This window comes from Nothobranchius furzeri, chromosome 11 (genome assembly GCF_043380555.1).
Source record: "Nothobranchius furzeri strain GRZ-AD chromosome 11, NfurGRZ-RIMD1, whole genome shotgun sequence".
NCBI lineage: Eukaryota > Metazoa > Chordata > Actinopteri > Cyprinodontiformes > Nothobranchiidae > Nothobranchius > Nothobranchius furzeri.
Genome location: NC_091751.1, coordinates 58,855,298 through 58,881,672, shown reverse-complemented (window position 1 = coordinate 58,881,672; position 26,375 = coordinate 58,855,298). Strand labels below are relative to the sequence as shown.

General features: G+C 48.0%; 1 protein-coding gene across 4 annotated transcripts in view; it reads left to right on the top strand.

Annotated features, from left to right (window-relative positions):
* The window catches only part of chd7 (chromodomain helicase DNA binding protein 7), a 113,325-nt gene extending 87,602 nt beyond the window's left edge, over positions 1–25,723 (top strand). For 3 of the 4 annotated variants that reach the window (XM_070541730.1, XM_015957267.3, XM_054738270.2), the window contains 32 exons: positions 97–180; positions 284–421; positions 1,865–1,986; positions 2,646–2,889; positions 4,460–4,636; positions 4,773–4,916; positions 5,021–5,119; positions 5,223–5,412; positions 5,487–5,703; positions 6,301–6,496; positions 6,610–6,777; positions 6,878–7,057; positions 7,154–7,264; positions 8,390–8,601; positions 13,997–14,196; positions 14,631–14,790; positions 15,792–15,881; positions 17,558–17,661; positions 19,345–19,474; positions 19,630–19,745; positions 20,017–20,437; positions 20,540–20,748; positions 20,858–21,853; positions 22,155–22,315; positions 22,536–22,790; positions 22,871–23,041; positions 23,125–23,358; positions 23,436–23,651; positions 23,761–23,901; positions 23,982–24,086; positions 24,166–24,346; positions 24,426–25,723. In XM_070541730.1, the coding sequence (XP_070397831.1) occupies positions 97–180; positions 284–421; positions 1,865–1,986; positions 2,646–2,889; positions 4,460–4,636; positions 4,773–4,916; positions 5,021–5,119; positions 5,223–5,412; positions 5,487–5,703; positions 6,301–6,496; positions 6,610–6,777; positions 6,878–7,057; positions 7,154–7,264; positions 8,390–8,601; positions 13,997–14,196; positions 14,631–14,790; positions 15,792–15,881; positions 17,558–17,661; positions 19,345–19,474; positions 19,630–19,745; positions 20,017–20,437; positions 20,540–20,748; positions 20,858–21,853; positions 22,155–22,315; positions 22,536–22,790; positions 22,871–23,041; positions 23,125–23,358; positions 23,436–23,651; positions 23,761–23,901; positions 23,982–24,086; positions 24,166–24,346; positions 24,426–25,402 (7,149 nt within the window). In that variant the 3' untranslated portion in view covers positions 25,403–25,723. The remainder of the gene's footprint in view (positions 1–96; positions 181–283; positions 422–1,864; positions 1,987–2,645; positions 2,890–4,459; positions 4,637–4,772; positions 4,917–5,020; positions 5,120–5,222; positions 5,413–5,486; positions 5,704–6,300; positions 6,497–6,609; positions 6,778–6,877; positions 7,058–7,153; positions 7,265–8,389; positions 8,602–13,996; positions 14,197–14,630; positions 14,791–15,791; positions 15,882–17,557; positions 17,662–19,344; positions 19,475–19,629; positions 19,746–20,016; positions 20,438–20,539; positions 20,749–20,857; positions 21,854–22,154; positions 22,316–22,535; positions 22,791–22,870; positions 23,042–23,124; positions 23,359–23,435; positions 23,652–23,760; positions 23,902–23,981; positions 24,087–24,165; positions 24,347–24,425) is intronic. The other variant, XM_070541731.1, reaches the window with a different exon arrangement.
* Positions 25,724–26,375: the final 652 nt, after the last annotated feature.

Below are 26,375 nucleotides of genomic sequence, written 5' to 3'. Positions count from 1 at the left end.
CTTAAAAACATCAACCTGGTCTAATGTGGTTCATGCTTCCCATCATTGTAAAACCTTGGTTTGAAGAGTTTTAAGGGTCCTTTGTTCTTCTTCCAGATGGATGATGAGCCTTTTAACCCGGACTATGTAGAGGTGGACCGTGTCCTGGACGTTTCAGAGAGCACAGATGAAAACGGAGAGGTGCTTTGATCTCCTCGAATTTGAGCCTCTCATCTTTTCTGTTCCTTACCACAAGCCCAAGTTTATCGTGCGCGTGTGTTTATGTGTGTGTGCGCGTGTGCAGGTGGTGACCTTATATTTGGTGAAATGGTGCAGTTTGCCTTACGAAGACGCCACCTGGGAGCTGAAGGCAGACATCGACCAATCCAAGATAGATGAATATGAACGCATCGCAGCACGCACACCCAACACTAACAGAGTGGTGAGTGTCTGTGTGTGTGTGTGTGTGTGTGTGTGTGTGTGTGTGTGTGTGTGTGTGTGTGTGTGTGTGTGTGTGTGTGTGTGTGTGTGTGTGTGTGTGTGTGTGTGTGTGTGTGTGTGTGCGCGCGCGTCTGCCTCTGCCGGCAGTTTCTCATCCTCCCCCCAGTGGGCGTGTACTGGTGTTTTTGTGTGTGTTGGCCTGCAGCCTGCTCCTTCCTCCTCCAGATTTACAGCTCTTTTAACTGGTCTTCTCTGGGCCACGTTCTTGTGGTGTTACACACTCGCTCTCACACACAATCACAGGCACACACGCCCTGCACTTGTGGCAAGGCCAAACCACTAACAATATGTTTAATGCTGAACAGAAGCAGCTGACTGGCTGTGGTCTTTTACCCCATCACTCCCTTTCTATCCCTGTGTCCGTCTTTTTAACGACATCCTACTGTTTTCCCTCAAGGCTGATATTAGAAATGTTCCTTCAGACGGAGAAGACTCTTTGAAGCGGATTTATTTGAGCTTACAGCTCACAGGATGGCCATTAGGACTGTTGCATCTATTGCGTCAGCCTTTTATTTTCCTTAGAAAATTAGCAAAAATGTTTCTTTTTTCTAAATATTTTTAAAAACTGGTTTAAAAAAGGTTAATTTGGAAATGTTTAGTTTATAACGATAACAAATAGTTACAAAAGTTTTGCAGCCTCTTTTATTTATATGAAGAAAACTTTTATTTTTGAGCTACAAGTTGCAAACGTCCTCTAACTTTAGATGCAGCACAAGTAAGGTTCTGGGCCAACAGGCAAATTGTCCTCATCCAGAGCGTGCACGAGGACTTCGAGCAGCTCCACATGAGAAGGAACCAGCAGTGGAGCTAAGCTCAGGGTGGGTGGCCTTCTGGCTCAGCCGACTGGGGTTTTAGAGGACAGGAAAGAGTCGGAGGCACTGGGCCAAAAATCCTTAATGTGGGAAAGAGAAAAACACAACGTAAATGACAGCGATGACCTCAAAAACACATTTGAAGAGTTAAGACATCAAAGCGAGGTAATGTTGGTGTCCTCTAGCAGCATAAGTACAGTGAGAGCTCAGGATTATTCACCCTACGTGTACGATCTATCAGAAGGGAAATCCTGGTCTTCTAATGAGACCACTTGTCTCTTATGGATGGAAAAAAATCTGTGAAATCATGATACACGAAACTGTTGACATCAAATATGATCCAAATAAAAGCAGCAGAAAGAGACCTGAGCGGCTGAAACCCGAGGACAAGTAAACGTAAATAAAGACCAGTTGCTGTTTCAGTCAATAGAGGAGCTTTTTTCTACACAGCCATGAAACCCAGTTTGAATCCATTCAGCCTCGAGTTCAGCATCCTTACACTGAAGATTCAGCTGGGACTAATAGGCCTCTCTGCAGTTTAATGACCCTGTATTATTTCTGCCCGTGTCAAGGATCGGCCTTCTGCAGCTGACTGGAAAAAGCTGGAGAGCTCCAGAGATTACAGGAACGGCAACGCACTCAGGGAATACCAGCTCGAAGGCCTCAACTGGCTGACTTTCAACTGGTACAACTCGTAAGTCACCACTAATTGTATATTTTGTAAGAAATATTCCCTAACTGCTACTCTCGGCCAGTGCATGTAATAGAGCTCCATTAAGTTGTCTTAAGTGGACATTTAAGTTAAGTTAAGAGGCCTTGTGCTGTGTTTCTGTATGAGCTCTCCCACTGGTGCCATCCATGTGTAAAATGTATGCTCCGATGGGATCTAACAGGCTTTAGACGAGCACACTCAGAGGAGTTGAAGATTAGAAATGATCTGTTTGTTTCATTGCACTTTTGTTTTGTTTAAAAACAAACTCTGTTGTGTGATTTTCTGGTTTATCAGTCACATACACAAGAAATCTGCTCAGAACTTTTCCAGAACACACTACCAAGAATTTTCCAACTTGTGTCCCACGTTTTTTCTATTAGATCACCGGAGTGGAAAACAAACTGACTCACCCTCTTTGGAAAATCAGCGTTAATAAACCAGGAGGGAAAATCTTTAGTTTATGGAGGCCCGTTGAGTCCAGTCATGTAGAAGAGAAGGAATTTACCACCAGAGCTCCAGTGTGCAAAGGCTCTGACTCTGGAGCACGAGGGATTATGACAGTTTAGTGACAGTAAATGGTGAGAATGTTAAGTCCATCTGTTCCAGCCTCTCACTCTGTCCACATCTTTTGTCTTCTGCAGACGGAACTGCATCCTGGCTGATGAAATGGGGCTCGGGAAGACCATCCAGTCCATTACATTCCTCTATGAGATATACATGAAGAACATTGAGGGGCCGTTCCTGATCATCGCCCCGCTCTCCACCATTCCCAACTGGGAGAGGGAGTTCAGGACCTGGACAGAGCTCAATGTGGTGGTCTACCACGGCAGCCAGGCCAGCCGGAAAACCATTCAGGCCTACGAGATGCACTACAGAGATGCACAGGTGCAAAAAAAAAACGCTGCACCATTCAGCTCACCGTTTGATTCCTATTTTGTCTTTAATGAGCAGAATTAGTGCAGTTTTTGCGTTGTAGTATTTTATGTTACTGTAAAGATTAAGATGAACTCCTCCTCTGTGAAGAACTCTTGAGCCTGTCGCAGGTGTTCAGGTCTCCTTAAGCTCTTTACAGTCCTCTTGCTGTAAGCTGTTATACTTTAAGGTCTTATTGTTTAATGCTCCAAACATCTCAGTATACACTTCAGCACAGCAAGCTCTGTGACGATACGCTGTGGTAGCAGTGTACTCGCTGCTCCTTCCTAATCTACAATGAGGTAATCCTTGGGTGTTTCTCAATGTCAAGGAGCCTTACCTTGATGTCTTGGCCCCGCCCTGGTTGCCTAGGAGATACGTCATCAGGAGCCGCCAAGACGTGTTCCAGTCGGTTCCAATGTTCGTGTTCTACCAAGGCGTGTGTTCTCCGTTTGTTAGCCGTTTAGCTAGCTGAGCGAAGATACACGGGAGGTGTCCTGTAGCCTAGCTTTGGTCAAAAATTATCCACAATACACCGCGGTATTTCCAAAAAGACGGCGGATCAGAAGCCGGCAGCTACTTCGGGGACAATTTTCAAGTTTAAAAGTAAGTCAACTAATTAAAAACGTTTTTTTAAGATTCAAAGAAGTTATCTATGGATGGTTAGTTGCTTAGTAGTTGCAGCTTCGGTGGCTAGCGGGTAGTAACTCACTTATATTTTTAATTTAATAAACATACACACAATTTAAAAAGTAAAAGGCTTGTTATATATTTATATTGAAACTAATACGTGTAAAATATAACGTTATCTCCTGTGTCACGTGACTTTACGTGTCCGCCGTAGAAGCCGCGGTCGCGTGATGCAAGTCTGTACCATTTAACAGTTTTCTTTGACCAAAGGACAGTGTCCTCGTAAGCAAGGCGCCTGGCCTCGCAAGACATCGCTTCGCAAGGCCAGGCGCCTTGACATTGAGAAACACCCCTTGAAATTGTGGAAAGGGGATTTTTTTTCTCCTATCTGCTGTAGTCTCCCGTTTGCAGCAAGTAAAGGGGATATTTCTACACAGATTTTAATTCAGTTGGACATTTTAGAGAGTTCAATGCAGAGTAACTTATTTATTAAGCTATTTTTGGACTGCAGGTACATTAGAGGTTGTTTGGTTCCTCACATGTTCACTACAGGAAATAAGAGCTAACAAGAAGCTCAGAAATGTTTTATTTGTTCATTCATTTAACCTCTTTATAGTTTTCTTAGTGTGGTACAATGGAGGGGAGCTTCAGCAGTCAAGATAACGCTACCCAAATCCAGCTTTAGAAAAAAACTTGAATAACCAGATTTTAATAAAATTGCAGTTGATGGCTCTTTGATGACAGCAGAAGAATTCTCTGCTTCTTATTGAAATGTCCTGAATGTGGGGCTCTCATTGAATGTCTATTTTTGATCTGGAGGAGCAAAGTCTTTCTTACATGAGATAATTAATGAGGATGTCTTTTTCTCATTGACCTTCATTCTTCTTCTCTAACTCTTCATACATCATTTCAGGGTAAGGTAATAAAGGGCGTGTATCGTTTCCATGCCGTGATAACGACATTTGAGATGATTCTCGCCGACTGTCCGGAGCTTCGCAGCATCCCATGGCGCTGTGTGGTGATCGACGAAGCCCATCGTCTCAAAAACCGAAACTGCAAACTACTGGAGGGACTCAAAATGATGGATATGGTGAGTGGAAGTCTGTGGAAATGTCAGAATGTTTGTAAACGTCTGCTTTGTTTCTGTACTACTGTATATGTGTATCTTGGTTTTAATTTTAGAAACTCTAAACATCTGCTTCCTGTCTCCTGCTTTCCCCATTCAGGAGCACAAAGTTCTGTTAACAGGAACTCCTCTTCAGAACACGGTGGAGGAGCTTTTTAGCTTACTTAACTTCCTGGAACCTGAGAGATTCCCATCTGAACAGACCTTCATGACTGAATTTGGAGACCTAAAGACTGAAGAGCAGGTAACAGGCACTCGCCAAGTCTGGAAATTTAGTAGAAGAAAAGTAGAAAAATTCCCACTTTCCCCAAACGTTTCTGTTGCAATAATAAAAAAAAATTGTACTAGGTCCAGAAACTGCAAGGCATCCTGAAGCCCATGATGCTGAGAAGACTGAAGGAGGATGTGGAAAAAAATCTTGCCCCCAAGGAGGAGACCATCATCGAGGTAGGATTACTCTCCCAGCACTTCTCTTTAGGCTAACTGGACCAACTTTACACACTCTCTAGAGGTCACATCTACTGAAACTCTCTGATCTTCTCTTTGTTAGGTGGAGCTGACAAATATCCAGAAGAAATACTATCGGGCCATTTTGGAAAAGAATTTCTCCTTCCTCTCCAAAGGAGGTGCAGGTGGAGGGGGAGGAGGAGGAGGAGGAGGGGGGGGAGCTAATGTTCCTAACCTCCTCAACACCATGATGGAGCTAAGGAAATGCTGCAATCACCCCTACCTCATTAACGGTGCGTACTCCCTCTTCTAAAGGAGAACCCGACTAAACACCATCCCGGTTGGTAACGGTCGTATTTTTGTGCAGGAGCGGAGGAGAAGATCATTGAGGAGTTCAGGGACTCTCACTTTGGTAGGACGGACTTTCCTGAGATGGGTCTTCAAGCCATGATCCAGGCTGCCGGTAAACTGGTGCTGATCGACAAGCTGCTGCCCAAACTGAAGGCCGGTGGACACCGAGTCCTGATTTTCAGTCAGATGGTTCGCTGTCTGGACATTCTGGAGGATTACCTCATTCAGAAACGGTGGGAATAAAAACTAACCTGCTTTCATTAACGGCAGCAAGGGTTCGCCTCTGAAGTCACTAAATAGTTTCATTATTTGTTAGAGTTGGATATTTTGGGGAGGGAGAAATCTTTAGCATCGGTTAGTCTTTGTGCAGAATTAAAAAAAATGCAAATTATAATTAATTTTATCAGGCTTTCTCATTAGATGCATGATTGAAACCCTTAAAGATAAGATGGATAACTAAGTTTTAAAGGTTTTTTTTATCTGAGGTTACGTTGTGAAAAAAACTGACTGATGTGACGCAGTCAGCTAAGACAGCAGACGTCCTGCTTATATTTAATAATCGGGTTTATGCGAGTCTAACTGTCATCATCTGACTCATAATTATTACGTATTCACAGAGCTTTGCTGATAAGGAAGAAGAAGAGATGTCAGGATGTGTTGAGCTTTCTGTAAATGTTTTTCTAGCATAGTCGCTTCCATCAGAGCACTGTGGATTATGTAACCTCAGACCAAACCTTAAGCGCTCCACAGAGTCAGCCCAAAACCTCTTTTCACAGTTTCAATTTGCTCTGCGGAAAGACACCAGTGTGGTTCACACTCTCTGTGTGCAGGTATCCATATGAGCGGATAGATGGTAGAGTTCGTGGTAACCTGCGACAGGCGGCCATTGATCGCTTCTCCAGACCGGACTCGGACCGTTTCGTCTTCCTGTTGTGTACCAGAGCCGGTGGACTCGGCATCAACCTGACTGCAGCAGATACGTGTATCATTTTTGATTCTGACTGGAATCCTCAGAACGATCTTCAGGTAGGCTCTCGGGACCGTCTGAATGTTGGAACGTAATCAGCCACAGTTAGACTCAGGGTGAATAGGGATTTAGTCGCAAATCACCTCAAAACTAAGTGTTGTTGTTTCACCAGGCGCAGGCGAGGTGTCATCGTATCGGCCAGTCCAAGTCCGTCAAGATCTACCGTCTGATCACCAGGAACAGCTATGAGAGGGAGATGTTCGACAAGGCCAGTCTGAAGCTGGGGCTTGACAAGGCCGTTCTTCAGAGTATGAGTGGACGAGAGAACGCAAACAGCGGGGTGAGTTGTTTGAACAAATCTCTTCGTTCATGTTTGGATGACACAGCTGATCCCTTTTATAAAAAGAAATAGGAATTAACACTTCTGAGTTCTTGTTTAGGTCCAGCAGTTGTCCAAGAAGGAGATAGAGGACCTACTGAGAAAGGGAGCCTATGGAGCTCTGATGGATGAGGAGGACGAAGGCTCCAAATTCTGTGAGGAGGACATCGACCAGATCCTCCAGAGACGAACCCACACCATCACTATCGAGTCAGAGGGCAAAGGTTCCACGTTTGCTAAGGTGCAAAAACTTCACCTGGTCTAATCTGCGCCTTCTTTTGCTTCTCTTCATTTTCCATATTTGCTTTAATCTAAATGTGTTTTGTTCTGTCTGCAGGCCAGCTTTGTTGCAACAGGAAACCGAACAGACATTTCTCTGGAGGATCCAGACTTCTGGCAGAAATGGGCCAAGAAGGCTGAGCTGGATATGGATGCCATCAATGGACGGGTACAGTACACGCGCTCAGTTATGGTTGATACGAGTACCTGCGAGCTCAAGCCTCCCTGAGAAAAATGGGATAAAGCTAGAAAACAAACGCTGCCTCGTATTTACCTTGCTCCGTACGAAGTGGGCAATTTGTGAGAGCAATCGGTGCATGCAAGGACGAAGCACGAATGTGAGGCGAAGTGGGAGCGTGAGTCAGAAAGGACGGGAGGGAAGCACAGAGAGGAAGAGGGAGATTAATATTGACAGTAGGGAATCTCCTCTCTTCCTTAATTACCCATGTTTCCATGCTCTTGTGTGTGTTTGTGCATGTGTGTGTGTGTGTGTGTGTGTGTGTGTGTGCATGTGTGTTTGAGAGAGAGTAAGCAGCTTAGCTCCACTTAACAGCGCAGATGCCTGGAGGGTACAGAGATATCACTTAGGCTCAGATACACACAGAAACACAACCTCCATCGCTTTCCTGCACACACGTGGAATGTTTCGCTTACTTCCATCTTTATTCTCCTGCTTTAATTTCCTCTCGATGTGATATTTCTTTTCATATTTCGTGCTTCTCTTTACAACATCTCTGATTTGAAGGCTGAGAGCCCTCCATTGAATCACTTAATCCAGCTCTAGGAGCATGAATATGGGCCATTCCCCTGAGATTTCTCATTGTGCCATGTTAAAATGGAAATGACTGCAGCTATGTGATAATTGTGGAACTAACTGCTGCCCTGTTTGCTCATATTAATGGGATTGCAAGGGAGTGAAAAAATCAAATTAATTGAACAAAAATGTAATTCATTAGACGACGTAATTAACGCCAGTTTACGTTTGAGCTAGATTGCAAATTTCTCTATCTGAATCGAAGAGCAGAGCCAAATATCCAATTAATCACTTTCGGTCCTGAGGATGCCTTGTTGTTGTAGAGTTCACGCTGGTCATAGCAGCCAGATTGTACAAGAAATGTACAAATGGGCACTTTCAGAGGAATACAGCAGAAGGTACTTTGCATATAGTTAAGGGTGGGTTTCAGGCCATCTGTGATGGGCTCAATAAAAAGGGTAAAAAGCCACATTCCCGGATGAGGGAACATCTTGGCAATAAAAGTTCTATCTAAAAGTCTTTTTACGATTTCATCTCCAGAACACGCTGGTCATCGACACTCCGAGGGTGAGGAAACAGACGCGCCACTACAGCAGCGTCAAAGAGGATGAAATACTTGAGTTCTCCGAGCTGGAGAGCGACGATGATGAACCCAGCAAGCCCTCCACCAAACAGCGACGACCTCAGGACAAAACCCAGGGTTACCCTCGATCCGAGTGCTTCAGAGTGGAGAAAAACCTGCTCGTCTACGGGTCAGTCATTCTGTTAATCACCTGGACTTGTGCTGAATTTCTATACAAACATAATTCAGTAAAGAAAGAAAAAATCCTCAGCAGATGACTCGTGTACCTTCTCATGCTTTTAGATGGTAAGCTGCTCCATTTAGAACATGTGAGGCAGCCCTAAAGAGTAGGATACGTGTCTTTGGCTCACATTCATGTAATGGTTCATTTTATAGTCTCACACCCACACGCTGTTTAAATGGACTTTCCCTTTTCCCCACATTCTGAATTTCTAATTTAATTTTTAATCTCCCTAGGGGAATTTTAGTTTATGTATCTAGATGTGGTTAATCTCTGTCGCTCCGTACAGTGATGGAAGACGACTCAGACTAGCGCACAATACCAGTATAAAATGTCTCATACATGAGTGGAGCACACTACACACTCAGTCTGACATACTTACTGCAGATAGTGATTATCTGGTGAGCCCTTCCATTTTTATGGTGTGTGTGTGTGTGTGTGTGTGTGTGTGTGTGTGTGTGTGTGTGTGTGTGTGTGTGTGTGTGTGTGTGTGTGTGTGTGTGTGTGTGTGTGTGTGTGTGTGTGTGTGTGTGTGTGTGTGTGTGTGTGTGTGTGTGTGTGTGTGTGTGTGTGTGTGTGAGAATGAACAGTGGTGCTAGTGAGATGTCAGCGTTGTTATTGTTACAGTCTAGTCTTGTGGCCTGGGGCTGTAGGACACAAAAACACACTGTCTGACTTGGCCTGTCGTCTCTATTCAGCCCGCATCTTTTCTCATCGTCCATCTCTCTCTCTCTCTGTCCCTCCCTCCCTATCTCTCTCTCTCTGTCCCTCCCCCTTGTCCTCACCAACCATTTTACTTGCTCTTATAAAATGAAGAAAGACAACATAACGTGCTTCGGTAATTTTTGAGAGGAAGTGACTTTTAAAAATCGGTTCAATAGGAGAACTTGAGGAATCCTGGACACATCAGCTAGTGGAGCTTTGAGGAGATGAGGGGGATAGGCTGTGATCCATGAAAACACGCACACAGGGCTGTCTGAGTGGCACTGGCCAAGATGGCAGTAATAGTTAAGTCAGCAGACTGGTTTTTAAAACAGCCGAGTGTAATGAGTTCCCAGCATTCGTTGCTGTGCTGGGCTGAATTTTGTACGACAACGTGATGTGGACAAGTGTAAATATTGTTGATGGATGAAGGTCATGGCTGCCATGAGAGTGAATCAAAGAGTTAGAAACTGTCAGACGTTTATTTTTATTTTTGCAGGTTGTGCACCTGACATCCTGCACCCTCGTCTACTCTCACTAACATTTTATTGAATTTAGCCTTTTTTGTTATTTATACTCATCTTTACAATTTATTTGTGTGAGAAATGTAGGAAACGTTTACGCCACCCTACTTTGTGTGTGCATGCTAAATGTTTGCATAGGTGAGAAAGTCTAAATCAGATTTTGAAGTGTTTTTAGTTAGAAGTTAATGTCTTCGTCTTCGTCTTCCTCCGCTTATCCGGGTCCGGGTCGCGGGGGCAGCATCCCAATTAGGGAGCTCCAGGCCGTCCTCTCCCCGGCCTTGTCCACCAGCTCCTCCGGCAGGACCCCAAGGCGTTCCCGGACCAGATTGGAGATGTAACCTCTCCAACGTGTCCTGGGTCGACCCGGGGGCCTTCTGCCGGCAGGACATGCCCGAAACACCTCCCCGGGGAGGCGTCCAGGAGGCATCCTGACCAGATGCCCAAACCACCTCAACTGGCTCCTTTCGATCCGGAGGAGCAGCGGTTCTACTCCGAGTCCCTCCCGAATGTCCGAGCTCCTCACCCTATCTCTAAGGCTGAGCCCGGCCACCCTACGGAGGAAACTCATTTCGGCCGCTTGTATCCGCGATCTCGTTCTTTCGGTCATTACCCAAAGCTCATGACCATAGGTGAGGATTGGGACGTAGATCGACCGGTAAATCGAGAGCCTGGCTTTCTGGCTCAGCTCCCTCTTCCCCACGACAGATCGGCTCAGCGTCCGCATCACTGCAGACGCCGAACCAATCCGCCTGTCGATCTCCCGATCCCTCCTACCCTCACTCGTGAACAAGACCCCGAGATACTTAAACTCCTCCACTTGAGGTAGGACCTCTCCCCCGACCCGGAGGTGGCAAGCCACCCTTTTCCGGTCGAGAACCATGGTCTCAGATTTGGAGGTGCTGATCCTCATCCCAGCCGCTTCACATTCGGCCGCGAACCTACCCAGCAAGAGCTGAAGGTCAGAGCTGGATGAAGCTAGGAGGACCACATCATCCGCAAAAAGCAGAGACGAGATTCTCCTGCCACCAAACTCGACACACTCCACACCACGGCTGCGTCTAGAAATTCTGTCCATAAAAGTGATGAACAGAACCGGTGACAAAGGGCAGCCCTGGCGGAGTCCAACCCTCACTGGGAACAGGTCCGACTTACTACCGGCTATGCGGACCAAACTCACGCTCCTCTGGTAAAGGGACTGAATGGCCCTTAACAGAAAGCCACCCACCCCATACTCCTGGAGCGTCCCCCACAGGGTGCCCCTGGGGACACGGTCATAAGCCTTCTCCAAATCCACAAAGCACATGTGGATTGGTTGGGCAAACTCCCATGCCCCCTCCATCACCCTTGCAAGGGTATAGAGCTGGTCCACAGTTCCACGGCCAGGACGAAAACCACCTTGCTCCTCCTCTATCTGAGATTCAACTATCGATCGGACCCTCCTCTCCAGTACCTTGGCGTAGACCTTTCCAGGGAGGCTGAGGAGTGTGATCCCCCTATAGTTGGAACACACCCTCAGGTCACCCTTCTTAAAGATGGGGACCACCACCCCGGTCTGCCACTCCCTAGGAACTGCCCCTGATGACCACGCAATATTGTAAAGACGTGTCAACCATGACAGCCCTACAACATCCATAGCCTTGAGATACCCAGGACGAACCTCATCCGCCCCCGGGGCTCCGCCGCTGTGTAGTTGTTTGACTACCTCAGCAACTTCTGCCCCCGAGATCGGACAGTCCATCCCCAGGCCTCCCAGCTCTGGTTCCTCCTCGGAATGCGCATTGGTGGGATTGAGGAGCTCCTCAAAGTATTCCTTCCACCGTCCGACTATAGCCTCAGTTGACGTCAGCAGCTCCCCATCCCCACTGTAAACAGTGTGAGCGAGTTGCTGCCTTCCTCTCCTGAGGCGCCGGACAGTTTGCCAGAACCTCTTTGGAGCCGATCGATAGTCTTTCTCCATGGCCTCACCAAACTCCTCCCACGCCCGAGATTTTGCCTCGGCAACTGCCACTGCTGCACCCCGCATGGCTATCCGGTACCTGTCTGCTGCCTCCGGAGACCCACAGACCAGCCACGCCCTGTAGGCCTCCTTCTTCAGCCTGACGGCTCCCCGAACCTCTGGTGTCCACCAGCGGGTACGGGGGTTGCCACCACGACTGGCACCGGCCACCTTACGACCACAGCTAGCAACAGCCGCCTCGACAATCGCAGAGTGGAACAAGGCCCACTCTGACTCAATGTCCCCCACTGCTCTCGGGACGTGGTCAAAGCTCTGCCGGAGGTGGGAGTTGAAGACCGTCTTGACAGGTTCTTCTGCCAGGCGTTCCCAGCAGACCCTCACTATGCGTTTGGGTCTGCCAGGTCTACGCGGCATGTTCCCTTGCCATCTGATCCAACTCATCACCAGGTGGTGATCAGTTGACAGCTCCGCCCCTCTCTTCACTCGGGTGTCCAAAACATACGGCCGCAGGTCAGATGATACGACTACAAAATCTATCATCGACCTGTGACCTAGGCTGCCCTGGTACCAAGTGTACCGGTGGGCATCCTTATGTTCGAACATGGTGTTCGTTATGGCCAAACTGCGGCTTGCACAGAAGTCCAATAACAAAACACCGCTCGAGTTCAGATTAGGTGGGCCGTTCCTCCCAATCACACCCCTCCATGTCAAGCTGTCATTGCCCACGTGAGCATTGAAGTCCCCCAGCAGGACAATGGAGTCCCCTGATGGAGCACTATCTAGCACTCGTCCCAGGGACTCCAAAAAGGGTGGGTACTCTGAACTGATATTTGGCCCATAAGCACAAACAACAGTCAGGACCCGTTCCCCGACCCGAAGGCGCAAGGAAGCTACCCTCTTGTCCCCCGGGGTAAACCCCAACACACAGGCAGAGAGTCTCGGGGCTAACAAAAAACCAACCCCAGCCCTCCGCCTCTCACCCGGAGCAACTCCAGCAAAGTAGAGTGTCCAACCCCTCTCCAGGTCTCGGGTTCCAGAGCCAATGCAATGTGTCGGGGTGAGTCCGACTATATCTAGCCGGTACCGCTCAACCTCTGCCACAAGCTCCGGCTCCTTCCCCGCCAGCGAGGTGACGTTCCATGTCCCAAAAACTAGTTTTCTTGTCCGGGGATTGGACCGCCAAGGCTCCCGCCTTGGTCTGCCACCCGATTCGCATTGCACCGGACCCTTCATGTTCCTCCTGCGGGTGGTGGGTCCACAGTTGGACGAGCCCATGTATCCGGTTCGGGCTGGGCCCGGCCGGGCCCCATGGGCGAAAGCCCGGCCACCAGGCGCTCGCTCACGGGCCCCAACCCCAGGCCTGGCTCCAGGGTGGGACCCCGGTAACCCTCCGGGCCGGGTACTCCGACTCTTCATTTTAACCGCCATGAAAGATCCTTCGAACCGTTCTTTGTCTCACCCTTCACCTAAGACCAATTTGTCATGGGAGACCCTACCAGGGGCACTAAGTGCCCCAGACAACATAGCTCCTAGGATCATTAGGGCACTCAAACTCCTCCACCACGATAAGGTGACGGTTCAAGGAGGAGTAGAAGTTAATGAATAATTAAAATGTAAACTTCTGTCTGAGCAACCTCAGTTTAAAGAAACAGACCAATCCTGACCTCACAGGTGCTACCTTAAAACAGCTCAAGGATTTCACAGCAGTTCATGTAAATGCTGTTTGCTAAACTTTAACCACCTTAAATTTAACATTACACGGTTATTTACATAGAATTCTATAGTTATTTGCAATGGAAATTAGTTGGGGTTAGGGAAAATGGTCAGGGAATTCCAGCACATTTCTTTCTGACGGGAACAGCCATGAAAGGTTGTTAAATAGCAAAAGCAATAAATTTTTGGATTGAGCTGAGATACTTTGTAATTGGCTAATCTCTGTTTCTCAAACTGAGGTCATTCAATGAGCCTTCTGCAGCAGGCTAGTTTTTAAAATGAAAAATAACTCTAGGTTGTGTAAACCCAACAGAAATGTTCCTGTGTAAAAAGAATAATTAACATAAAACATGATGACTATCGTTTTCGTGTCACGTTGCATTTAACATAAGCTGATGTTTACACACCCACGTGCACACGGGCTGGTCTTAATTCTTCTCGTCTGTAGTTGGGGCAGGTGGAGTGACATCCTGGCTCATGGTCGCTTCAAGCGCCCGCTAAAGGAGGCGGATGTGGAGAAAATCTGCAGGGCTCTCCTGGCCTACTGCCTGCTGCATTACCGTGGAGACGAGAACATCAAAAGTTTCATCTGGGACCTGATCACCCCGACTGAAGACGGGACCACCAAGACGCTCACCAATCACTCAGGTTGGAGTTGTTCAGCGATGGCTCTGTGTAAAAACATAAATGTCTGCAGCTTTTTCACCAAACCTCATGAATATTTAGCACTGGGCTCCTTAGAAAGATCTTTAACAGGTCAAATCTATGTTCTGCTGATCTGTGAGTTGTTCGCCACTCACTGCTTACTGACAAATGTGGTTTTAGTATCAACACAACAAGGGGCCTCATCTGCTGTTCTTAAAGAAAACCCACCAATTTCCTCACCATACTTCATGCATCATGTCAGACCTCCTGTGTGCTTGAAGACAGATGCTCCCTGCACACGCACACACACACACACACACACCCTTCTCTCATCACAAGCAGAACATTTCCATGCTCTGAAGAACACGTGTGAACAGTGACTGCAGTAAAAGTCTGGACTAAAATTTTCCTGAACATCTTTGGTGTGTTTCTGTCAGGTCTCTCCACACCTGTTCCCAGGGGCAGAAAGGGCAAGAAGGGGAAGCTGACGTCTCCAGTTCCACAGACTCCGCGAGCCGATTGGCTGGCCAGCTGCAATCCTGACCACTTACTGCAGGAGGACAGCTACAAGAGGCACCTGAAGCATCACTGTAACAAGTAGGGCTCGGTCAGGTCCCCACGTTCACCTGAAAAGCACAATGGCTGCTGAATAACCAGAACACCAGGCACTGGATTAAATCAGCTAAACTAAACACAGAAAAAAGCAGCACACATCACTCTTCCTGTCCTCCATCTCACTCACACACACGACTGGTCAGCGATCTGTCCCGTTTTCAGGAGAAATATTCCTCCTTGCCCTGCAGATTGAATTTCAATATTTTTTTTCCTCGTCTTTTGAAGAAGTGTGTGCACACGCTTGGCTGTGTGCCAGCCCAGGTGCTAGGCAGGCAGACCTGTTGGAAGTGGGTGAAAGATGCATGCAAACACAGACACACACATACACACACTTGGGGGTGATTATGTGGTGCCATCTGCTAGGCTGGAGCACAGCGTTGTGTGGCTAATCAGGCCTGGCACATTGATGGATGAGCACACACAGCCTGCCAACAAACACACACACACTGCAACTTGTTATGCTATTGATGCACACACACACACACTCTCTCTCTGAATGAGTTGCACAGCACTGTCTTCATACCCTCCCCCCTCTCTCTTCAGTGCCTCTCCAAACTTTCTGCTCCCTCCCACCAGCACTACTCCATCCTTTTAATTCTCCCCCTCTCCCCCCCCCCCCCCCCCTGCTCCTCCCACTCACCTCTTCCTCTCAACCCTACCCTCCTTCCCCCTTCTGTTTTTTGCTCCAGACACCATTACTTGCTGGTGACAAATCTGGTGACAAACATTTACAGTGAAGTAAATCTCACTGAACGCAGCATTTCCAGTGTCAGGACATCAAAGACTCTACTGTTTTCTCAGCATGGCAACAAATTTCATTTTTACATAACAGGACATTCTTTAGTGACCAACACAATCAGCCATCCCAAATTTCTTGAATGTCCTGTGTTTAGTAGTTTATTATGGCATTTACTTGGTGAAGTTTATATGCTTGATATCGCTGCTTTAAGAATGTTGCACTGACGTTTTGTTTTCTTTTCCAGGGTTCTGCTGAGAGTGAGAATGCTGTATTATCTGCGACAGGAAGTCATAGGCGACCAGGCCGAGCGCATCCTGGAAGGAGCTGACTCCAGGTCAGTAGATTCTCACACAGATCTCTCTCTGTTGTATCAAATAATCAGACCTTTCTGAATATTTTGTTTATAACCAGTTGCCAGTAGTTAAAGCCCAGAGAGGCTGTAAGGGGTTGTGACCCTTATTGCAAAGACGTTAACGTATCATTTTCTCAAGTCACTAATGTTATCCTGCCTGACTCTTACTGAAGGAAAAAAACATCAATCCTGTGCAGCCGAGGAAATTTCCTGAAATCCAGCTAAAGAGTCTGTGGAAACGTTCGTGTCTTAGATGCCTAATGATTGGAAGCCAAGAAGCAGATGTTTATGTGAACATCTGATGAATTATTACTAAAGTGTATTTCAGTCTGTTCTAGTGGCCCCTTTGGCAGGAAGCTTCCTATTCTGACAGGCCCAACACACTCTATCTGCAGAAGACTTCTTATCAGTTTGACCCATATTAAAGTTTTTAACAAGCTATTTCTCAGTGCTGATTGGCTGCAGGCGTCACACCGCAGCGGTGATGGCCCGAAGGTTCGATGAGCTGCTCACTTTGCCAACTTCCCCTTTGCTTCAACCTTTTTCGCTCACTTTACTCTTTCTTTGCTATCTGTCCATGCCTTCCTCTGCAGTTCCCTTTAGCCTCTCACCTCCCATCCCCCTTTCACCCCACCACCCAGATGTGAAAGCATTCATAATGTGGAGCACGCGCACTCAAGCCCCCCCCCCCCCCCCCCCCCCAACTCCTTAACCCTTTATCCTCCCCTTTTCAATGGCTACTGTGATAGGTTGTGTGTGTGTGTGTGTGTGTGTGTGTCAGTGCATGCCAGACAAGAGCATACGGGGTGCCATCGTGCCAACATATGCCAGGGGGATTTAGTATGCCAGTCTTGGCACACACGTGTGTGTGTGTGTGTGTTGCCAAGGCCAGGCATGCTGCTGTTTGCAGAGATAAGGGACTGTTTCCCTGGTTTCTTCTCTCCTCCTGTCATCCTCCGCCTTTCTGCCCCTATTGTGTGTCGTACCGTAGTGCTCCATAACCAGCTGGAAACACCATTCCCTTTCCACAATAATGTGTTTCAGGTTCTGATTCCTGGATGTAGTAGTCGAGTAATTTCACGGGAAAGCAATTAGCAGTTTAATTACATGAACAATCAAACCAGATGTGTGGTTTTAACTGGACTCTTGTAATTAAAAAAAAAAGCAAGCTTAGCTCACAGCCCAACTGTCCCAGTTTGGGGTTATGATGGGGTCGGCTCATACTCAGGAAAAACCCTGTTAACACCTGCTAGGAGCATGCTGTAACTTAATGGACTCGCTCTACTATTGACGCCCTTGACCTGTTTAGAAGATGGTGGTGAGATGCTAAAGCACAAAATGGTCTATAAATGATGGCTTATTTTAACAGTATTATCAAATATATCAAATTTTACGTGACCAAAAATGATGCTGAAAGTGTCTTCAGCTGATTGTGTTAATAACTTAATAGCAGTGAGCAACAGAGCTGAATGCATGCAGACCTTCACAGCAGACAGAGCTCTGGGACAAACTGTGAAATTCAATCACAAATGGAACTAAAATGTGGTTTTTCAAACCATAACTGTGATCTCACGCAACTTTGAACTGTTTTTGCTCTGAATGAGCAGAAAAGTCTAATTCTGTGTCTAACAACATGACTCTGTCTGCCTCCCGCTCAGCATGTTGGACGTCTGGATTCCTCAGCCGTTCCATGCTGAGGTCCCAGCTGACTGGTGGGACAGTGAGGCTGACAAGTCCCTGCTCATTGGCGTCTTCAAACACGGTAACAAACACACACACCCTCCACACGCACAGCCACACTTAACTGTGTGGCAGCCGTAACACACACACAGACACACACCTCTCACACGCAACTGCGCACTTGGATAATGTCAGCACCTTCACACACACACACAGACACTCCAGTGGCTTCCAGCAGAGTAAGCATCACACTGGGCGAGCGCACACCACCCACTAGCACTGCCACCAGTTGATTGGTGTTGCCATGGCGATGGCGGTAGCAGCTGGCTGGCTTAGAGTGCAGTTGGGAGTTGTGATTGATGGCTGTTTTCACCACTAGCTGTGTGTATTTGCGAGCACACACTGTTACAGGCGCTGATTTTATAAACAAAGTTAACCTCGGCTTTAAATAGCAAAATCTTGATTCTCTGTTAACCACCAGCTCATTATTACAATCGTTTCTGTCATCTGTGTGACCCACCGACGAGTGCAGACTGTCCCAGAGGCAGAGAGACGAGTTTAAAGTGAGTTAGCTTTGTAAAGGGACCCTCATTCATATTAATTTGGCATAATTGTCATAATTTTTCCATCATTGCCACCTTCTATGATTCAATTAGGGTGCGCGCACACACACAAGCGCACACAGAGCAATACAAAAGGGCTTGCCCGTTCTTAATCATAATCCTTATTCGCCAGGGAGGCCCTTCAGGGGACTAGCACACACTGTCTCACCGGGCTGTGTGCAGACACACAAAACAATGCTGGACTCGCACATACAGAAGAGTGATGGCCTATAAAGGTCCTGATGATTAACGTTTGGCTGCAGGCGCGGAGCGGTAAGACGGAGTGACGGTTAGGAGCGATGCGTTACGTGTTTCCTAATGGAAGTCTAATGGAGAGAAGGGTGGAATGAAGGATGGGCAAAAGGTTAAAGAGGCGGAGTGGTTGTTTTACTCCATCCCACCCCTCTCCTCTTCTTTCCTTTATCTTCTCCTCCTCACCCGCGCTCTCTTCTCATTCCTTCCCTTTTTTATTTTTTATTTTCCTCTTCTTCCCGACATGTCTCAGTAGGATCTGCACATTCTAATCTGTTCTGCCTGAATGCTCCTAACGGACAAGCACGCACGCTTTTCTCACACTCAGTGGCTCTCTTTCTCACACACACACACACACACACACACACACTTTACTTTTTTCCTTTCATTTCCTCCCCCCATCTTTCCCTGGTACAAAAAAGCACCTGCAGGCTCACTTAGATCGGCACACACACATACACGCACGTGCAGAAGCGCACATACACACACACTGTCTTGTCAGCAGCTGGCTCCTGGGGTCTGCCCTTCTGCTGCTGTTTTTGTCTATTCCTTCATGTATTATGGATGCTGTATATGCATGTGTTTGACTCTAGCTTTCGTCTTTCTACCAGTCAGCCAGAAAGCACAACTTGTTTGGAGCCTTCTTTCTAGGAGTTTGAAACAAATAAATCCCTACAGATGGGAGGCCTTATTTTATGTAAACATGTTTCAGATCATATTTGTCACGTAGCATTTGCTACAGAGTCGGGCCAAAACTGTTATCTTTGTAATCAGATACTGTATTTATTGTTCTGATGGATGTGCTACCTCAGAGGTCCTTTTCCTTATTTATTAAATGCACTCTATAAACATTTGCACTGGTTACTCCTCCAAACATCGTGTCAAGGTGTCTGTATTCTTCGTCTCTGCAGGCTATGAGAAGTACAACTCCATGCGCGCTGATCCTGCCCTGTGTTTCCTGGAGAGAGTGGGCATGCCAGACGCCAAAGCGATCGCCGCTGAGCAGAGGGGCGCTGACATGATGGCAGATGGTGTTGAAGGGTGAGACAGCAGGCCACACTCACCAAAAACCATCCTTTTGGTTTTGTCTGAATGTGATGCTCTGCAGAAACGGCTTAATTTAAAGCAAACTAATAAACTGGGATTAATTTTGCAGAGGAATTATTTTATTTCCTCTTATTCCTAAAATTCTTTAGTGAGGATGAAGATCCAGAGTACAAACCGCTGCGGATGCCTTTTAAGGACGACATGGACGACTTTACCAACTCTCCACTGGATGACAAAGAAGATGCTGTGGAGGGTGAGACTGAAGGTATGCTCACACACACACACACACACACACACACAGTGAAAGATGTTCAAGTACATATAGGGAAGAGAATCATTTAAGTGTGAATAACTGTTGCCGTAAATGGTTTCCTCTTTAGACTCGTTAAATGCCTAAACTCACTTTTTAGACGAATCAGATGCTTTACAGGTCGGACGGTCGGGTGTGTTTTGATTCAAAGGACAACTCGTCTCCATTGAATGATCATTAACTGGTCCAGATGACACTAATAAAGCATCTTCTCCTGTTTCTGTAGTTAAATCAGGCGAAAATGGTCTAAGTGCACCAACATTGGGCGGAGCTTCTGGCTCAAACGAGCGACTCTATTGGCCAGCAGCCTCGGCCCTGACAGCTCGGCTGCGTCGTCTAATCACGGCTTACCAACGCTCCAACCGCAGAGAGCAGCTCCGCCAGGAGGCACTCAGCAGACCCGATGGTCGCCGCCGGCGACGTAGGGAGTTCCTGCCTTCCATCGCCATGGTTCCTGAAACCGGAGGTGGAGCAACGTTCATCCAAGATGGCTCAGGGATGTTCATAACAGAAGGAAGCCCATATTTGGCTAAAGGAGGTGCCTACTTTGCCAAGAGTGGTCAGTTCATGCCAGAGGCTTCGCCGGTGATGACCGCCAGTTCTCTGATGTCTGAAGGAGTCATGTATTATAAAGAGAGGAGACAAAGGTAGGCTAACATTTAATAAATGCTCGTTTCACTGGTTCTGTGTTGAAAATGAACTTTTAAACTAATGCAACATTCAATCATGAAACCTGCTGCCTTTCTCAGATGGACACGTCGGGAGGAGGCTGATTTCTATCGAGTCATCTCCACCTTTGGAGTCGTTTTTGACACCAAGCGTCAGAGGTTTGATTGGACTCAGTTCAGAGCTTTCGCCCGACTGGACAAAAAAACTGACGAGAGTTTGGAGAAATATTACTACTCCTTCATCGCCATGTGTAAGCGGGTCTGCAGGATGCAGGTCAAGACTGAAACAGGTTAGATGCTCCATGGGGCCTAAAAGCAGAAGTTCCTTTTTGATGATAATCAGGAAAATAAATAACTTTGATTTGTTAGTCTCACTGAAGTCTTAATGCTTTTTCTCAGAACTTCCAGACCCAACTCTGATTATTGACCCCATCACAGAGGAGCGTGCCTCTCGCACGCTTTACCGCATTGAACTTCTCCGCCGCATCAGAGAGCAGGTCCTTCCTCACCCGCTGTTGACTGAGCGCCTCAAGCTCTGTCAACCCTCCCCAGACCTCCCAGAGTGGTGGGAGTGTGGGCGCCATGATCGCGACCTCCTCCTGGGGGCCTCCAAGCATGGTGTGAGCCGTACAGATTACCATATCCTAAATGACCCAACGTTGGGCTTTCTGGAGGCCCACCAGCGTCACACCAGTCAGCGAGGGGCCAGCGTTGGCATGGGAGCCATGGGAGAGCCCATCAGAGTTGGGTTGGCATCTTTAGAAACCACCTCTGCTCCACTTCTCACTCCTGCAGAGCTAGCAAGTGCTGCAGCTGCTGCCAGAATGGCTGTTGATGCAGCTGAAGAGGAAGAGGATGATGTGAAGGAGGTGAAGCCAGAGGAGGGTAAACTACAAATGGAGGTAAAGATGGAAACAGCGGGAGAAGACACCAACATCATTCCAAGTACCAAGACTGAAACCCTTACTGAAGTAAAAGAGAACGAGGGAGGGGATGGAGAAGTGACGGACAAGACTGTTGGATCACCGATTAAGGAGATTAAAACAGAAGTCCTGCCAAAGGTAGAAGCTGAAGCAGAGGAGCAGAGTAAAGAAGACAAGAGCTTGAATTTAACCAGTGACCAAAATAAAGAGTTGACCGTGGAGAAAAGTAGCTCATGTCCTAAAGATTGTCTGAGCATCCAGAATGACACTGAAGTCGTGCCTCCAGGACTCCCAGACTCCTCTCCTGATGCACAGCCGGGCCCCAAGACTGCAGAGGAAGATGGAGAGGAGAGGGAAGCTCCAGAGTCTCTTAAATCTCCAAAGTCTGCAGACACACTGAAGAGCCCAGAGGAGGAAGAGGAGGAGAGGCTGGATGAGGACGACAAATCGGAGAAATCCTCTCAGGCTGAAGGTATCTGCTTTATATCTGAGTTCTGAATTTATTTAGCAGGAGAGATAAAGAGCCATGGGTTAATATCGTACTGCTTTACGATGTAGCTGTTCATTCCTTTGGTCACGTGCTCCTGAATCGTTGACCCCAACTCTGTTACGGTTCTATTTCTGGTGTTGCCCCTTGTGACTCGTCAATGTTTTAATGAGCGTTAGCTCCAGAAGAAGAGAATAAAATGAGACTGGATCCCTTGATAACTATTTGGACGAATTTTTTTTATTATTATTTAAGGGTTGCAATGTGACTTGTTCTTCCTGTCTAGCGAGCACAGAGCAGAAGAACTTTGATGAGGAGAGTATTGCTTCTCTGAGCACATCAGTTCGAGACGAGACCCGAGATGGTTTCTGCGCTGACGACCTGACTGAAACATCTGCTCTCCAGGCTCTGCAGGAACGAACCTACGGCTTCTCGTTCTGGCCTAAAGTGAGTCAGACCATCAGTCCGTCATCAGTGGTCTTTGGTGTTTTGTTTTAAATTAAAGCAGTTATAGCTGTGAAGGATAAAACTACAAATTTCTGAAAGGACTGATGGAAACCCCTCTACAATTTCAGTTGATTTTTTTAGAAGATACCGAGCTCTGCAGTTAGATGTGAGAATTGTGCCGAATAAAGTGAATTTTCCCACCGTTTTCTCCACCTCTCAGGACCGAGTGATGATCAATAGGTTGGATAACATCTGCGACGCAGTCTTGAAGGGCAAGTGGCCGGTCAACAGACGCCACATCTTTGACTTCCCTAGCAACATCTTACCGGGTCATGGGTCCACAGCCACCACGGCGGCTGTAGCTATGATGAGCGAGAGCCCGCTGCAGAGGCGAAGCCTGGCCGAGCTGGCCATGGCTGGTCTCCATACGCCGTACAGTGGGAGTGAGGATAAAACGCGGTCACTGCAGGTTCGTGTGAGTGTTTGGGTTCTTTGTTATCGGCGCTTAGTCTGAGTCACTCAGCCAGATGAGTAACTGTTGACCCGCTGTTACAGGAGGAGGCTCTGAGTTTGACGGTGCCTCGGCAGAGGAGGAGGAGACGGAAGAAGATTGAGATCGAGGCGGAGAGAGCGGCCAAGAGGCGTAACTTGATGGAGATGGTGGCTCAGCTGAGAGAAAGCCATGCTGCTGCAGAATCTCAGAATCAGGCTATAGACCTCACTAAGGTGCCCCAGTAACCCCTCAGTCCAGCTGGTAAGTGTTGATGGTTTTGGTGAATTTACTGAAGCTGGTGTTGCTTCTCCATCAGGGTGTGCACCATCACCACAAGGCTTCTCCCACATTGACGGGCTTCCCCAGTGCCTTGGTGACGACCCCCTCCCTCAAAGCCCAAATGGATTTGCTTCAGCAAGTCCCGCCCTCTGCACACCGAGCTAACGGCTCGCTGGAAGCTGACCTGCCCATCATTAGGAGGAGGCGGGGCCGTAGGAAAAATGTGGAGGGCCTAGAGCTGCTGTTTATGGCCAACAAGAGAGCGGGAGGGGTATGTAGCACTCCTCATATCCACTCTGCTGTTAAGTGGGACACTAAAGTAATCGTCTCAATGGGAAACATTTGCAGGAGGATGCTGATGGGACAAAGGTTTCTGGTGTAGAGGGGGTTCATGAGGCCACCCATTCCCACAGACCCCTCAGTGTCCCCGAGCAGAGCCCCAACGCCAGGTCTCTGACCTCTGGCAGCCTGGAGGAGGAGGAGGCTGCTGTTTCCAGCAAAGATCTGGGAGAGTGGCTGAGGCAGCACCCGACCTACACCATGGACATGCCTGGATACACACCAGTAAAGCCTCCCCCTCATCTACTATATAGATCTTTATCTTAAGCTAAGCCGATGATTCTTTGACACTTGCCTGCGGTTAAACATGTTCCCGCCACTTTTCTCCCCACAGAAGAGCGAGGAGTTGCTGCTCTCTCAGTTCTCCAAACCCAAACAAAAGCGTCATCGCTGTCGAAACCCAAACAAGATCGACATAAACACCCTGACTGGGGAGGAGAGGGTGCCTGTGGTCAACAGACGAAATGGACGAAAGGTAAATGCCCCGTTAACATCTGTGGTGTGTGTTAGGATTACTTCTACATATAAAACTAATCCCATCTTCCCCCTGTTCAGATGGGCGGTGCCATGGCTCCTCCAATGAAGGAGCTTCCCAGGTGGTTACTGGAGAACCCAGAGTTCTCCATTGCTCCTGACTGGACTGACATAGTCAAACAGTCTGTAAGTAAAAAAGAAACTTCACCTCCTCTGGATTCACCAGCTGTTCCAGCTGTTGACACTTAATCTCTCCACCTGATAGGGGTTCCTCCCAGAAGCCATGTTTGACCGCCTTCTGACAGGTCCTGTAGTCAGAGAAGAGGGCGTGCGTCGTCGGGGGCGGCGGCCTAAATCTGAGATCGTAAAAGCAGCTGCAGCCGCTCAGGCAGCCGCCGCTGCCCAGGCTGCACAGGCGTCTCTGGCCACAACTGCTTCCACTGCAGGTAAGTGTCTCCGACAGGAGATGTGTCAGCTGTTTGTTTTTAGGCTGAGGAGAAACTGAGTTGAAACTTTTGTCTGCAGGAGGCATCAATCCTCTGCTGCTGAACAGTCTGTTTGGAGGGATGGACTTGTCTTCTCTCCAGAGCCTCCAGTCTCTGCAGTTGGCCGCTGGTCTGATGGCCTTCCCTCCTGCTGACCCCAAGCAGGCTGCCTCCATGCTGCCCCTTATGCTGCCTGGTATGGGAGGCCTGCCTAACATGGCTGCCGCCCTCCCCAACATGTTCAGCCTTGGAGGGCTCTTTGGCAGTAACCTGGCCGCGGCCGCTGCTGCCTCTACAGCGTCCAACTCCGTCTCCACTGCTGCAGTCAACACCAACGGCATGGCAGGAGGAGAGGGAGGTAACGGTGAGGTGAGGACAAAGAGAAAGAGAGAGGAGGAGGAGGAAGACAAGGAAGAGGGAGAAGACTTTGACGACGGGGGAGAGGAGGACGAGGGGGGAGAGGGGAATGAGGAGGGAGTGAAGAAGGCCAAGAAGAGGGAGGGGGAGGAAGGTTCAGAGAAACTGGAAAAACCTGCCAGTGATGTCACAGCTGCTTCTAAGATATCAGCTACTGATCTGTCAGCAGAGGTGTCCATCAACGGGGACACCGCCTCCCTGCTGGCTGCAGCGGGCATGTCCGCCAACTCCCTGGCATTTAACCCATTCCTCCTCTCCACCATGGCCCCTGGCCTCCTCTACCCCTCCATGTTCCTCCCCCCAGGCCTCGGAGGACTCAGCCTGCCAGGATTTGCCACAGCCTCCACCCTTGCTGAGCTGCAGAGTGCCATGGCTGGAGCGATGGGGGACAGCGCCTCCACCCCGAATCCTCTGAGAGACAAGGATGAGGACAAGAAGGACAGCATGAAATCTGCAGGAGAGGAGGAGTGTGAAGGAAGGGACTTGGCTGAGAAAGGGGGAGAGACTGGAGGAGAGGCTGATCCTCCAGCTCTAGAGGAAGGAGGTGTGGAGGAGGAGGCAGTAGCAGCAGTGTCTCCTCAGAAGGGAACAAGTGACTGAAGTAAAGCCCCAAACGGACCAGCCTTGAACATTTCCTCCCTCTGACCTCCCCTCAGCACGTTTACACGCCTCCTACAGAAATATCCAAACTATTATTCTTTAGGTTTTGTTTTCCTTTTGACGATGAGTTATCATTCTCTTTGTTGTTTATTGTTTGGCCAGGTGTTTTTACGACGCGTCAGAGAGGACCAGGTGTGTTTGTGTTAAGTTAAATCTCTCTGATTGATAGTGTAGTCAGGGAAACCCGTCAGCTGCTCGCTCAGAGCTCGGCTCTTCTTCAAAGACTGTTCCTTTCTCCGGTTGGCCCGTGTGGGCTGTGAACTGTGTGCCCACTCTTCTCTTCTCCACAATCCCTCAAAATAGGACTTCACATGTTTCCGATAGTGCTATTATTATTATTATTAATATTATTATTATTGCTGCTTTCAGCTCTCGGGTCGTTTCATTAGCCTCCTTCTTTGTCTGGACTGTTCCGTTGTTGGCAGCGTCTCATCAAACGGAGGAGAAACGCCGTCGCCGGTGCTTCTTTCCACCATCAGTTCTCAAAAGTGTAACAGCATTACAGCTAACCCGGCTGTCTGTCTGAAGAAGCTGCTGCAAAAGGAATTGTGGGTAATGGAGTTGATAGAGCTGCTCTTTTTCAGAGCACATTTGTTTTTGTTTGTTTTTTGTTTTAAGTTCTCACATATCAGACCAGGTAGGCTGATGAGGAACACAAACCGGACTGACACACACACACACACACACACACATCCCAGCACATGATTGTGAGCAACACACACACACATTCAGGTGTCTACCACTACTCACACACTAAACCCCTTTCTAAGGTCATGTGACTGTTCCCATTTGAGTGTATGTGTGTGTGCACGCTGAGTCCTTACTGTTAACCCAGTCCCACACTGAATACCAGTCCGGTCTTTTCTACTGCCACGTTTGAGTCACTCGCCTCTCGAGGCGGCTGGTTTTCGGT